General features: G+C 63.0%; 1 protein-coding gene across 1 annotated transcript; it reads left to right on the top strand.

Moving 5' to 3' along the window:
- Positions 1-8382: 8382 nt before the first annotated feature.
- On the top strand, positions 8383-9664 carry COX8A (cytochrome c oxidase subunit 8A). Its single transcript, XM_017350582.4, has 2 exons — positions 8383-8573; positions 9353-9664. Exons 1-2 carry the CDS (start codon positions 8460-8462, stop codon positions 9446-9448), a joined length of 210 nt encoding a protein of 69 aa, XP_017206071.4. The 5' UTR covers positions 8383-8459; the 3' UTR covers positions 9449-9664.
- The last annotated feature ends 4641 nt before the right edge of the window (positions 9665-14305 follow it).

Raw genomic sequence — 14305 nt, 5'->3', positions numbered from 1 at the left:
CAGGGCTGTGTGCTGGGTGGTTGTGCAGCGTCTCGGGACAGGTTCCCCCAAGCCTTGTTCTCAGCGTGGCCATCCCCTTGGGGCGGGGCGAATGGCCAGCGCCAGGAGCACCGAGGTCTGCGCCACTGCCTGTGCCCCCTGCCGCTGTGCCGTGGCCTCCACTGAGTGCCGGCTTCTTGACTCAGTGGTCCTTGCTGCCCCCCTGTACTGCCCCAAAAGGGCGGGGACACGGGTCAGCATGTGGGTCCCGCCTCCAGGCGTGGAGCGGAGGGGTCAGTTCAGGACGGGGGCAGGGTTTTCTGGATTTGTTGATTTTTGTTTCTTTGTAAGGGATTACACTTAAAATATATATACACACACACACACACACACACACACACGGGGGCCGGTGCTGTGGCCTAGCGGGTAAAGCCACCACCTGCAGTGCTGGCATCCCATATAGGCGCCAGTTCAACTCCCGGCTGCTCCACTTCCTGATCCAGCTCTGTGCTGTGGCCTGGGAAAGCAGTGGAAGATGGCCCAAGTCCTTGGGCCCCTGCACCTACGTGGGAGACCAGGAAGAAGCTCCTGGCTCCTGGCTTCCGATCAGTGCAGCTCCAGCCATTGCAGCCATTTGGAGAGTAAACCAGCAGATGGAAGACACTCTCTCTTTCTCTGCCTCTGCTCCTCCATAACTCTGCCTGTCAAGTAAATAAATATTTCAAAAGATGTTCGCATTTTGTTTGAGAACCAGACAGACCTAGAGCTCTCCCATCCACAGCTCACTCCCTAAACGCCCACAGCAGCCAGGGCTGAGCCAGGCTGGAGCCAGGAGCCAGGAACTCCATCAAGGTGTCCCTTGTGGGCAGCAGGGACTGGCCCTTGGGCCATCACCTGCTGTCTCCCAGGGTGCGTGGCAGCAGGAAGTGGAGGAGCTGGAACTGGAACCGCGTGGGATGAAGGCCCGCCCGGGCGTCTGGTATAACCGCGTGGGATGAAGGCCCGCCCCGGCGTCTGGTATAACCGCGTGGGATGAAGGCCCGCCCCTGCGTCTGGTATAACCGCGTGGGATGAAGGCCCGCCCGGGCGTCTGGTATAACCGCGTGGGATGAAGGCCCGCCCCGGGCGTCTGGTATAACCGCGTGGGATGAAGGCCCGCCCTGGCGTCTGGTATAACCGCGTGGGATGAAGGCCCGCCCCGGGCGTCTGGTATAACCGCGTGGGATGAAGGCCCGCCCTGGCGTCTGGTATAACCGCGTGGGATGAAGGCCCGCCCGGGCGTCTGGTGTTGGATGCCGTGCTCACTTCCCCCAGCGCAGTAGGGGCTGGTTCTGCTGCCACAGGACGAGGCTCGAGCTGGGAAGGGGTCACGGCTGCAGCCAGGGCGGCTCGGGCCTGTCCAGGTTCTGGATTCTGCCTGTGCCTCGGTGGGTGAGGTGAGCGTGTGAACTTGTGTTGGGGCCTTAGGAATCTCCACTTGGGTTCTGAATCACACAAAGGTGGCATTTGCCACAGTCAGGGGAGGGCTGCGGGCCCTGCCAAGGCCAAGGTCACGCCAGCAGGCACCTGTGCTCAGTGCAGGGAAACCCTGGGGGATGGAGCCCAGCTCCACCAAGGCTGGCTCCAGGGTCCTGGAAGGACCCCAGGCCCTGTGCCTGTGTCATTGTGCTCCGACACAGGAAGGCGCTGTTGCAGAGGGTGGCCTGGTCTCTGGGGACCCCCACCAGTAGTCAGCGCTAGATGCTGACTGGCGTGGGGTACACGTGGCCCTCGGGTTGTGCTGCCTGGCTTAAGGGGTGGGGAGCTGGGATGGGATGCGGGTGCAGGCTGTGAGGGTCCTGGTGGGGTGAGGGTGCCCAGGAACAATGGAGAGGAGTAGGGACCTGCGAGGTCCGGGGACCAGAGGCCGGAGTTGTGAGTGCAGGCCGCCCCTCAGAGGGCACAGGGGCCTGGGTGGGGCTGGCCTGGGGTTGCAGCCATGCTCCACCAGGCTGGGGCCAGGGCCACTCAGGAGCAGGAAGACAGTGACCTGGTCCCATCACAGATGCTGCTGCCTGCGGGCTGTGGACCAGAAGGGGTTAACCACCACCTGGCTCCTGGCCAGCGCATCCCCCACCCCCAGCCTGCAGCCTATTCCCTGTAGGACACTCCCCCTCACCAGGGACAGCTGCATGCAGGCCCGCCCCCCTGGGCATCTGGCACTTGGCAACAACAGCTGTGCCCAGGAGGAGCAAACAGCCCTCCAGGATGCGGGGTCTCTGCCCCGCCCCCACTCTGCTCCCATCTTCCCCAGGTCAGGCTTCCCAGGCCAGTGGAGGCCTGCCCCCCACCCGCTGCTGCCTCTGCACTGGGTCCTGCTGAGAAAGGGGCGTTCTCGAGGTTGTCCCGTGTTGGCTTGGCAGCTCCTCCCTCTGCCCGCTCCGTCACCCTTGTCTGAGCCTGGGCCTCCCTGAGCCTTTGCAGGCTCTCCTGCTGTGCCACAGGCACGTGGAGAGGGCCCAGGCACCCTTGGAGAGCCGTGGGATGGGTTCCTGGGGGCCTCCTGGCCAGCACCCACTCAACTCGCAGGAAGAGTGCAGGCCAGGTTCCCGCGGCTGCAGGTCAGATGCTCTGGGAGGCAGCGAACCAGGAGTGCAGGGTAGAGCAGTTGCGGGACTTGGGGATGCTGGCCCCGCAGGGCTGTGGCCAGCCCCTCCCTAGGCCTCACAGGCTCTGTATTTGGACGTGGTCCAGTGCCACTGTTGGGCCTGAGTGTTTCATGGACAGGGAGCCAGGCTTGGGGGTCATGGCGGGGTGGGGGGGCTTCTCCAGCCCATGTGCAGCCAGTGGGCCTGGGGCCAGCTCCGGGTGTCTTCCCTGGCACCAGCTCCCCGGCCCCTGCTCATTCGTGGAAGGGGGAGGTGGAGGGAAGAGCTTGGGCCCGGGCTGGGACCTGTAGACCTCGCCCTTAGCAAGGCACTCGGGCGTGGTGGGAGGTCCCAGGGTCGGAGACCTGGGTCCTGTGCAGGCAGCACAGCATTGCCCTGGGGGTTAGAGAAAGCCTGTCCAGGGTCCCTGTCCACCCTGCGTGGCAAACCTCCCCTTGTTTAATACCATAAAGAATGTCCAGTGTGGAATGCTGGGAAATGCAGCACCCAAAAAACAAAAGCTCCCCTGTCTCTGCAGCAGTGCCCCAGACTGCTGTGTGTCCTCGGGACTGCTGTCTGGGCGCATCTAAATCTCTTTTCTGACAGGCAGAGTGGACAGTGAGAGAGTGAGACAGAGAAAGGTCTTCCTTTTCCGTTGGTTCACCCCACAATGGCTGCCACGACCGGCACACCACGCTGATCTGAAGGCAGGAGCCAGGTACTTCTCCTGGTCTCCCATGGGGTGCAGGGTCCAAGCACTTGGGCCATCCTCCACTGCCTTCCTGGGCCACAGCAGAGAGCTGGCCTGGAAGAGGAGCAACTGGGACAGAATCCGGCGCCCCGACTGGGAGTAGAACCCGGAGTGCTGGCGCTGCAGGTGGAGGATTAGCCTAGTGAGCTGTGGCGCCAGCCTAAATCTATCGTTTTAGCAAAATTAAGATAATTATATGCACGATATATTACCTGCTTTTTTTCTTTTCTGCTTAAAACAATGAGGCCAGCGTTGTTGGGCCAGTATCCTGTATCGGAGTGTTGGTTTGTATCCCGGCTGCCCCATTTTCCATCCAGCTCCCTGCTGATGCACTTGGGAAGGCAGCAGAAGACAGCCCAGGTCCTGGGGTTCCTACCACCCATGTGGCTGGCTCCTGGCTTCGGCTTGGCCCAGCTCTGGCTATTGTGGGCATTTGGGGAGCAAACCAGGGGATGGAAGGTGGATCTCTGTCTCTGTCACCCTTCCTTTCAAATAAATAAGTATACAAAAAAAAAAAAAAAAGGCAAAACATGTAACTGTGGTGGAAGAAGTATATGGGAGGGGCCGGCGCCGTGGCTCACTTGGTTAATCCTCCGCCTGCGGCACCAGCATCCCATCTGGGTACGGGGTTCTAGTCCCGGTTGCGCCTCTTCCAGTCCGGCTCTCTGCTGTGGCCTGGGAAGTCAGTGGAGGATGGCCCAAGTGTTTGGGCCCTGCACCCACATGGGAGACCAGGAGGAAGCACCTGGCTTTGGATCAGCACAACGCCGGCTGTGGCGGCCATTTGGAGGGTGAACCAATGAACCTTTCTCTCTCTCACTGTCTATAACTCTACCTGTGATTTAAAAAAAAAAAAAAAAAGGTATATGGGAAAGTGTGCAAATGATGAAACCCCTCCCACTCACCGCCCTTGGGCGGCCGGCTCCCAGGGGCCCATTGAGCCTCTCCTGGGCACCACACCTCACCTCTTCCCCCAGGAGCTGCCCCGCTGCCCTCACCCTGTGCCTTCCCCCTGCTTGCCCCACTTCCCCCCTGCCTGACCTCGATGTCATGCCCGCAGCCTTGTTTGTGGGAGCCACCCGTGCTCCAGCTGGAGTTTGGTCCCGCTCGCATCCACTGCTGGGGGCCCACAGCCGGGAGCCTGGAACTCAGTCCAGGTCTCCCACTTGAGTGCCAGGAACCCAGCTGCGTCCCACGGTCTACAGGTCTGCATTAGCAGGAAGTTGGGGTCAGAGGCAGGAGCCCGGATCGGACCCAGGACTCTGATGGGTGTGGGCTAGGCGGGGTGCCCCTCTGGCCCGCTACGCTCCTGTAGGAGCGCTGTCCCTGGGTTTTGGTGGGGAAAGGAGAGCCATCGCTGTGAGTCTGTCCAGTGGCCGTGAGTGCAAGGCCAGTGTGCTGTTATTGGAAAGTGCAGTTCCCGGCAGAGCCTAACGGGTCCCCAGGCGCCTGGCCTGGCTCTGCTCTCCTCTCCGGGGAGTCATTCCTTTGTTTTGCAGCATCAAAGCCCAGGAGGGCAGCAGGGAGTGGCCGGCAGCTGTCGCCTGTGCCTCCAGGGATGGGGGAGGGGAGTTTGGGAGCGTCCACCTTGGGCTGTTTGCCAGAACCAGGGCTGCACAGCACCCGGGGTCCACGGCTACCCCTGCCCCTTCCCCTCCCCTCCCCTAGGGCTTTCGTTTCTCTCCCAAAGCTGTTTTCCTGGTCTCCCATGGCCCCTCCCCCACGCCCGCAGCCTCCGACCTCAATGTGGAACAACTGGACCGTCAGTTTGGGCAGCAGCTTGTGTGGTGGCTGACAGTGTGGGTGTCGCCGTGGACGACCGGCTCCGGTGTCCTGTCTGGGCAGCCTTGTGGCTGCAGGAACCCAAGCAGGTCACCCGGCTCCCCAAGCCCATGTCCTCATTTGTAAAAACTGGAAACAGTAGGGAGGACCATTTGGCGCAGCTGGTCACATCTCCCGTCCAGGCGCCTGTTCCCATCCAGCTTCCTGCTCTGCACCTGGGCAGACCGCAGGCGATGGCTGCTCAGGCCCCTACCAGAAGCTCGGGCCCCGTCCCGGGTGCCAGCCATCTCTGGACAGAGTGTAGCAGACTTCCCGGTTTCAAGGACACAGCTTGACAGGAGGCTGCTTTGCCGTTGCTGTTGTTTGTTTTTAAAACATTTATTTATTTGAAAGTCAGAGCTAGAGAGAGAGCGCGAGCTTCCTTCCACCTGCTGGTTCACTCCCCAAATGGCCGCAACAGCCGGGGCCAGGCCGAGGCCAGGAGCCAGGGGCAGCTTCGGGGTCTCCCACGTGGGTACAGGGCCCAAGTGTTGTGTTCCAGCTTGCCCAGATAGAACCAGCGAGACTCACTGGGTGAGGCTGTTTGAGGATTATAAAAGGGCTATGAGGAAGGGCCTACTGGCCTGGCAAAACACAAGGGCCGCAGGTCTCTGGTGCCTGACGCCTTGGCTTGGCACTAGGCGGAGGACAGAGCATCCCTTCTGGTGGTGGGTGTGGATCCAGCCCCACCAGGCCCCCTGAAAAAGCAGGGGTGAGGGACGGGCAAGCGGGGAGCCAGCAGTGCAGCCTGGAGCCACCGCCCTCCCGACTGCATCTCAGTAGTGAACACTGCTCATGTCATTTTATGCCGGGTTTTACGTGGGGCCCTGCCATCCATGCGGGAGCCCCAGGTGGAGTTCTTGGCTCCTGCGGCCATCTGGGCTGTGGACCAGCAGGTGGAAGATCTCTGTCACTCTGCCTTTCAGATAAACACGCAAATACGTCTTCTTAAACGTTTGAAAAACCAGCATCTTTTTCATACCATGGGTGTGCAGATGGAACGAGACTGGCCCGGGAAGCCCTGACTTGGTGGCCGACCCCCGTCCTGTTTCCTGGTTCACCTTCCTGCAGTCCATTACCGTTCTGAGTGGCTGCCGTGTGCCAGGCACTAGGAGGCAGCAGTGAGCCACACACAGGCTGGGGCCTCAGGCGGCCCTGGAGGCTCGGGATGGAGCCCGCTGGTGGCAGGGCCACGGGGCGAGCAGTCCTGGGAGCCGGCTGGCTGCCAAGGCCTCGGGCGAGGCGGTGTCACGCTGTCTCCTGGAGGCCGTGTGGTCTGACCTGCACCGTGGCGCTTACAGTGGCTTCCCGTGAAGCGCTTCTTTGTCCTCTGTCTTCCCTGCAAACGTTGGTCTGTGACGAACAACTTGTTCACCGCTGCTGTCGAGAACTTTCCCGGCACAAGGGGAGACCTTATTTATTCTTACTCTTTTTTTTTTTTTTTTTTTACAGGCAGAGTAGACAGTGAGAGAGAGAGACAGACAGAGAGAAAGGTCTTCCTTTGCCGTTGGTTCACCCTCCAATGGCCGCCGCGGCCGGCGCACCGCGCTGATCCGATGGCAGGAGCCAGGTGCTTCTCCTGGTCTCCCATGGGGTGCAGGGCCCAAGCACCTGGGCCATCCTCCACTGCACTCCCTGGCCACAGCAGAGAGCTGGCCTGGAAGAGGGGCAACCGGGACAGAATCTGGCGCCCCGACTGGGACTAGAACTCTGTGTGCCAGTGCCGCTAGGTGGGGGATTAGCCTATTGAGCCGCGGTGCCGGCTTCTTATTATTTTTTAAAGGCTATTTATTTGGAAGGTTGAGTGATAGGGAGAGACAGACAGGTCTTCCATTTGGTGGCTCACTCCCCAGATGCCTGTGAACAGCCAGGGCTGGACCAGGGTGAAGCCAGGAGCCAGGCACTCCATTCTGTGTGCCAATCAATGCCAGCCCCAAAGGCAATTTGTTGAATGTACAAGTTGTATCAGAAAATGGAGGCCAGGAAGGAGTTAGCATGGTTAAAAACAAACAAACAAACAAACTAGGGTAGGGGCCGGCGTTGTAGTGTAGTGGGTAAAGCTGCCGCCTACAATACCAGCATCCTATATGGGTGCCAGTTCAAGTCCCAGCTGATCCACTTGCGATCCAGCTCCCTGCTGATGCACCTGGGGAAGCAGTGGAAGACGGCCCAAGTGCTTGGGCCCCTGCACCCACGTGGGAGACCTGGAAGAAGCTCCTGGCTCCTGGCTTCAGTCTGGCCCAGCCCTGGCCATTTCAGCCATCTGGGGGAGTGAACCAGGTGATGGGAGACCTCTCTATCTCTGTCTCTCCTTCTCTCTCTCTAACTGTGCTTTTCCAATAAATAAATCTTTAAAATAAAGGGTAGGCAAGAGTTGAAAAGTGTTTCAGATACAAATAAAGTGGAAAAGGGAACGGGCTTGGGGACGGAGCAGGAGCTGTGGAATATTGAGCGATGGGCTCGTGGTGACATCGGAGTTGGGACTTTGGCGAGCAGGAGGAACCACAGAAAGTGTATGACTGTCAGGTTTACATCTGAGAGATGGGGGCTCGCGACGGCACAGCGATGACGGCATCTCATATTGGGAGCGCAGGTTCAAGTCCCAGGTGCTCCATTCCAGTCCAGCTGTCCACTAATGTGCCCAGGAAGGCAGTGGAGACGACCCCACCCTCGTGGGAGGCCAGGGAGGAGTTCCAGGCCCAGCCCCGGCCTTTGCAGCCTTCTGGGGCGTGAACCACAGGATGAAAGATCTCTCCTTCTGCCTTTGAAATAAATTAAATGTTTAAAAAAAAATAGGGAGTTAGAGACAGTGAGCGAGAGGGAGAAGAAAGCCAGCTGCCATTGTGTAGACCGGAACTGAGAGGGTAACAGCCCGTGAGAGCCCAGTTAGTGTCAGGGCCGAGAGACACCGCCGAATTGAGAATGAATGGAGGGAGGAGTCAAGAGTGCAGCGTGGTGTTCTTGTTTACGCGATTGGCTGTCCTTCGATGTCGCTCGCGTAGATAGACCAACCAAGTGAGGGGACATTGTAAAGAAAAAGGAACGCCCCCCTACGCTCCGCCCATCGGCGGTAGGACGGCGTGGATTGGCTGTTTCGAGGAACGCGCCAAAAACTTCCAAGGGCGGCCGGGACGCGTACGCGCGCGTCACTTCCGAGAGACTTCCGGGCTGCCGTTTCCCCGCCTCCCCCGCTCCGGAACTTCCGGCCAGCGCTGCCATTTTGGCTGCCTGACCTTGGACTCGCTCCGGCTGCGCGTTCTGGGGTTCTATCCGGTCCCGCCATGTCCGTCCTGACGCCGCTGCTGCTGAGGGGCCTGACAAGCCCGGCCCGGCGGCTCCTCGTGCCGCGCGCGCAGATCCACTCCAAGCCCCCGCGGGAGCAGCTCGGGACCATGGTGAGGAGCGGGCCGGATGCGGGGTCCCGGGTCGGTGCAGGTTCGGGGAGCCTGGGGCGCGCGAACGGGGCGCTCGGCCCGCACCGCGTCTTCCCCGGAGCCCAGGATCTCGGGTCAGACCCCGCGAGCCCCAGCCCCGAGCGGCCGCACGCTCGCTGGGGGCGTTTGCGCGTGCGTTCCCCGGGACGCCCGCCGACTGTGCATTATCCGGGAGGGGGCGCGAGGGCCCCCAGGCGTCTTGGGAATTCCCGGGAATGTGGGAGCCTTCGGCTCTTGGGGCGGCTCCCCCCGTTTGGAAGCAAGGAGGGGCAGGAGAGAGGAGACGGCGCTGGGACTGCAGTGCCGGCCTGGTCGGGTCCTCCCGCGGTCGCAGCCCGGTGCCTCGTCCGAGCCGCACCTGCGGTGGCGAAGAGGGACACGGACCTCAGGGCTGACTCCGGGGCGGGGGGCCTCCGGGCTTTGATGCTTGGCCCCAAAGGCTGAGGAGGTGGGGCGCGGAGGTGCGCTTCGGGTTATCAGCAGGTGCAGGGTGGCTGGCTTTACCAAGGGCTGAACCCGGCTGCTGCCCCACCCCCCACCCCAGCTTCTGGTGACAGATGCCTCCCTCGACCCGGACCCAGCCTGCTCCCCCCCCCGCCCCTGCAGCTGACCCCAGGGCTGAGGGTGGCCTCGGCTCTGCGCGCCCCCTCCCCTCCATCGTGGGGATGCTCCACTCCGCCTGCCTCCCTGAGGGGGCTTGGGAATCCTCACTGCGGGGGCTCCTCTCTTGTTCCTTGTAGGATGTCGCCGTTGGGCTCACCTCCTGCTTCCTGTGCTTCCTGCTGCCGGCGGGCTGGATCCTGTCCCACCTGGATAACTACAAGAAGCGGGCGTGAGGGCCGCCCTCCTGCACCCCCAGAGCTGACCGCGCCGCCGGCCCACCCCGTCCCCCTCGCTGCATTCCTGGCCGGCGCTCCTGGATCATGTCGTTCAATTCCAGCCACCTCTTCATGACGTCTCCTCGCGTCCACACGGACCTCCTGGGACCACGGATCTGGGCCCTGCCCCGTGCAGCCCAGTCCCCGTTGCCACAATAAAGTATTTCAACCTCGCTTCAGAGACCCAGCGTGCCTCTGCCTGGGCCCTGTGTCTGCACGGAGAGGTTGGTGCCCAGTGGGGTGTGGAGGGCCACGAGTAGCTGCCCTGCCGCGTGCTCTCCCGCCTGCCTCGCCCAGCTCTCTCCCCGCCGTGGGTGCTGTGCACCTGCCCCGCCGCGTGCTCTCCCCCCATGGGTGCTGTGCACCTGCCCCACCCGTGGGTGCTGTGCACCTGCCCCGCCGCGTGCTCCCCCCCCGTGGGTGCTGTGCACCTGCCCCGCCGCGTGCTCCCCCCCCCCCGTGGGTGCTGTGCACCTGCCCCGCCCAGTTCTCCCCCCCCCACCGTGGGTGCTGTGCACCTGCCCCACCCAGCTCTCTCCCCGCCGTGGGTGCTGTGCACCTGCCCCGCCGTGTGTCAGGCACCCTCTCACCCATCCCCTCCAGCTCAGTGGCCGTGTGTCTGTGTCTGTGTCTGTCCTGGTGGGGCCAGCCCTCCCAGGTGGTCGTCCTTGGCAGGTTCCAGCCATTCCTTAGTGGTGGGTGGGGCACTTTGCACTCTGTTTTTATGTCAACTGCAAGGCCCTCTGCTTCCAGCATGTTCCTAAACGGACTTGGATTCAGCCCGGGTGCTCCTCCCCTCCCCTTCCCTCCCCTCCTGCCTGGGGGAATCTGCCACTCCTGTCTGCCTGGGGGTGGCTCTGGGGGGTTGGGCGGGGCTGGAGGACCCTCCTTGGGAGTGGGGGGCACAGCTGGGGGGGGGCTGGAGGACCCTCCTTGGGAGTGGGGGGAGCACAGCTCGGGGGGGGGCTGGAGGACCCTCCTTGGGAGTGGGGGGGCACAGCTCGGGGGGGGGCTGGAGGACCCTCCTTGGGAGTGGGGGGGCACAGCTCGGGGGGGGGGGCTGGAGGACCCTCCTTGGGAGTGGGGGGCACAGGAGTGCTGCCTGCTGAGCTGGAGTCCCGGCCCCGCCCTGGAGGACAGCGAGGCTCCGCCCTCTGCATCCTCTGCTGCGGGGACAGAGGCTCAGTGTCCCCTTGGAGCTGCGGCCGGGCAGAGATGGGCAGCGATGTCCGCAGGGCGGGGCGTGGGGCGTGGCCTGCGTTGGGTTCCGGCATCAGAACTGGTCTTCTGCAGGTCTTGCTGTGGAGAGGGGCAGGTGCTCCCTGCCTCTGCGTCTTTGGGGGTGGGCCCGCGCCTGGATACTGTAGCCAGTTGAGCCCTCCTGGGCAGCCCGAGTCCTGTGGCTGCAGTTGGCCTCCGGCGCCTGGACACTGTAGCCAGTTGAGCCCCTGTTGCCCTCCTGGGCCTCGGCTGCAGGGGCACAGGCCCCAGTTGGGTCTGAAGGGTCAGCTGCCCCCGCACGGCTGTGGGGCTGGGGCGTACACCTGGTGCTTCACCTGCTGTCTGGGTGGAGGGACCTCCTGGCTGTCCTGTCCCTGTCGTCCCTGGGTAGTGATTAGGCTTAGGATCCGCCGCTGGCCTGGCAGCTCCCCGACTCCCCGGGTGGGTGCGAGCCCCCTTGGGGAAGCTGGAGCGTGGGCGGCAGGGCTGGTCTGACCACGCCTCCACTCCCCAGGGCTCTGGCTGTTGGCCTGCCACACCGCAAGGGTGGGGCGCCCACGGTCTCCATGGTTACTCCACTGCCCTGAAGGATTTGACTGATGCCCATGGGTTTGTTGTTTCTTTTGCCCTGGAACTCAGGAAGGGAGGGGTGATGGTCCCATCCTCAGGACTGCGCCAGCCCCAAGGTCCGTGTCTCAGGTGGGAGGCCAGGCGAGTCCTCCAGGACCCTGTTCCGAGAACGGCCTCAGCCAGCCTAGCCTGCCCCAGCCCCCTCGGCTCCACGGGCTGCAGGTGGAGGGGCAGGGGTGTCGTGTTTGAGCCCCGTTCCCCTTGGTCCTCAGTGTGGCCGTCACCTGGCCTTGCCCAGCTCCGCCCAGGCTGTAGTCCTGTGTGCAGGTGGGGAGCCGCAGTGGGCACCTGCCACTCAGGGCGGCGACCCAGGCTGGGTCCTTGGGCCGCTCACCCCTGACAGTGGCCGCGTGTGTTTAGTCTCCCCGAGCCTCGCTCCTCAGGACGGAGCAGTGGAGGCCGCGTAGCTGGCCCCACAGACCCTGGAGCCCCTGTAAGGGGGTCGCGTTCACGGCGGACGTGACAGGCCGAGGGCGTTGAAACGGGCGCATCCGGGCTCATGCTGGTGGACCTAGTGCACCTGAGAAGGACCCAGCCTGCTGTTGCTGGCTGGGGGGACAGAAGTGAGCCGGGGAACGCGGTGGCCTTGGGGACAGACGGTGCCACAGTCCTCGAGCTGGGCGGGCCTCAGGTCTGCCCCTGGGTGAGCAGGAAGTGGACCGCCCCTCAGCAGCGCGGAGGCTCCAGCGAGACCTGCAGAGCTGCGGAGACCCCGTGCGGAGACCACTGGCTTTGTGGTGACTTGTCACGGGGGTGGTAAGGAAAGTACACGTCGTTCTGGTGTGGGGAGGGGGCTGGCAGCAGCTCGGCGGACCCTCCGCAGTGACTTGAACAGAGGCGGGGCAGGCCGTGTGAGGTGGCTGGGGGAACGCTCCGTTGTCACCGGTGCACCTGTGGATCCCGCAGGTGACAGCCTGGAAGCACCCACTCCGTTCAGCGGCAGCAGCATGGCCTCTGCGGTGGTCCAAGACCCCTGGGCCACGATGGCAGGCCGGCTGCCTGGGGACAGCAGCAGCCGCCCAAAGGGTCTCTAGGGGCCAGGCACGCCCTGTTCCTGCTGTGCGGTGGCTGCCTGACTCCCGGGCCCTCGTCTTCAGCCACTCTGAGGCTTTCTCGTGGCCATGGCATCCCGTGGGGATTGTGCTGTCCCAGGGCCCCTGAGCCCGACCTGGCCCGCGCCCCTGAGAGGTGGAGGGTGTCAGATGGGCCTGGGTCTCTGGGCCGTTCTGCAGGCTCTTCCGACATGGCCGAGGTTTCACAGCCCCTGGGTCTCAGTGTGCAGTCTCCTCTCCAGCCCTAGAGAGGTGGATGTGGGGCCTGGGCCTGCGCTCTCCAGCAGAGGCATCTGCCGTGTTGCCCCGTGGCCGCTGCCTGTCACCTTGGTGACTGTGTCCAGCAGGCAGCCTGAAGCCAAGCGCCTGTGCTGCACTGTCACAGGCCCTTGGCAGCCAGGCCAGCAGCAGGGGACCGTTGCTGGGTGGCAAATTGACAGGCAGAGCCCAAACATCTGGGCTGGGCAGGTTTTTTTTTTTTTTTTTTTTAAAGATTCACTTGGAAGGCAGGGAGCGGTCTTCACCTGCTGGTTCACTCCCCAAAAGGGTGCCCCAGCCGGGGCTGGGTCAGGCTGGAGCCAGGAGCTCCATCCGGGTCTCCCACTTAGGGGGCGGGGACGCCACTGGGGGATGGGGAGGTCTCACATGGCGGTTTAGCCGGCTGGGCCCCTGCTGGCAGGTTTGGATAATTCTGGATAAAGAATCAAAAGCCCAAAGACGGCAAAAGCACCAGGACAGTTGATGGGGTGGAGAGCTGGGACGAGGTGGCCATCCTGGGGCTGGGTGAGCGAGCTTCCGCGGCTGCTTCCTCCCTGTCTGTCCACAGGAGGGCAGGCCCAGGCCCTGGGTGCCGAGGGCACTGGGGGTGCGGGGCTCCTCCAAGCCCCAGCTCCTGGGCTGGGAGGGAGGCCGCCTGGCTGTGCTGCCCCAGTCCCTACCCGGCCCCTGCACGGACTCCGCGTGTCAAACACGGTGGGTGGGGGCTGGGCTGATAGCCAGTTTCAAGGCTCCAAGGAGACCAGGTCTTCGCCATCCGCTGTGCTGCTTTGCGTCCGGGAAGGCCAGTTCTCTGCTGCCGATGGCACTTCCGACTGCCAGTAGGCATTTCCCTGTTCAGACAGGGAAAATGGTTCCAAAGCGGGGGGGGGGGGGGGGGGGGGGCTCTTGCTGTCTTGAATCCGGAAGCAGCCCCAAAGCCCAGCGGGCCCATAAAGCCTGGTTTGCTGGGACACAGGTCTGCGAGCCCGACCACCACCTGCCCGCCCTCCAGGCCTGGCCTCACGACCCACAACGTCCTGACAGATCCCTTCCTGTGCCTTCCGGAACCTCCTGGAGCGCTAGGGGACAGTGTCACAGCGTCCATGAGAGGCTGGCTTTGGGGCGCCGGCTTCTCACTTGGGTGCTGGTTCAAGTCCCGGCTGTTCGACTTCTGAGCCAGCTCCCTGCTCATGAACCTGGGAGAGCAGCGGAGGACGGCCCAGGTCGGGCCCCTGCACCCGCGTGGGAGACCCAGAAGCAGCCCTGGCTCCTGGCTTTGGCCGGGATGGTGCCGCCAACTGGGGAGTGAACCAGCGACTGGAAGATCTGTGTACTCTCTCTGCCTCTCCTCTCTAACTCTGCCTTGCAAATAAATAAAAAAATAAAAAGTTCCCTCGAGGCTGAAAAGGCAAGAGCCAGCGTGCCCGCGGGACTAACACATCTTCAGCATCCGTGGCTTTGCCATTTTAAAAATTAGCCCTGGGGACAGGGTGCGGCACAGCGGTTAAGCCGCCATTTGCAACGCCAGCATCCCATATCCAGCGAGTCCATCTGCTCTGACCAGCCCCCTGCTAACGTGCCCGAGAAGACAGCCGAGAAGGCCCAAGTGCTTGGGGCCCTGCCACCCGTGTGGGAGACGCAGACAGAGCTCCGG

This window comes from Oryctolagus cuniculus, chromosome 1, assembly GCF_051225735.1.
Source record: "Oryctolagus cuniculus isolate XC-2025 breed Fujian yellow rabbit chromosome 1, ASM5122573v1, whole genome shotgun sequence".
In the NCBI taxonomy this organism is placed as follows: domain Eukaryota; kingdom Metazoa; phylum Chordata; class Mammalia; order Lagomorpha; family Leporidae; genus Oryctolagus; species Oryctolagus cuniculus.
Note: the sequence above shows the minus strand (reverse complement) of the source record. Positions and strands in the feature narration are given on the sequence as shown.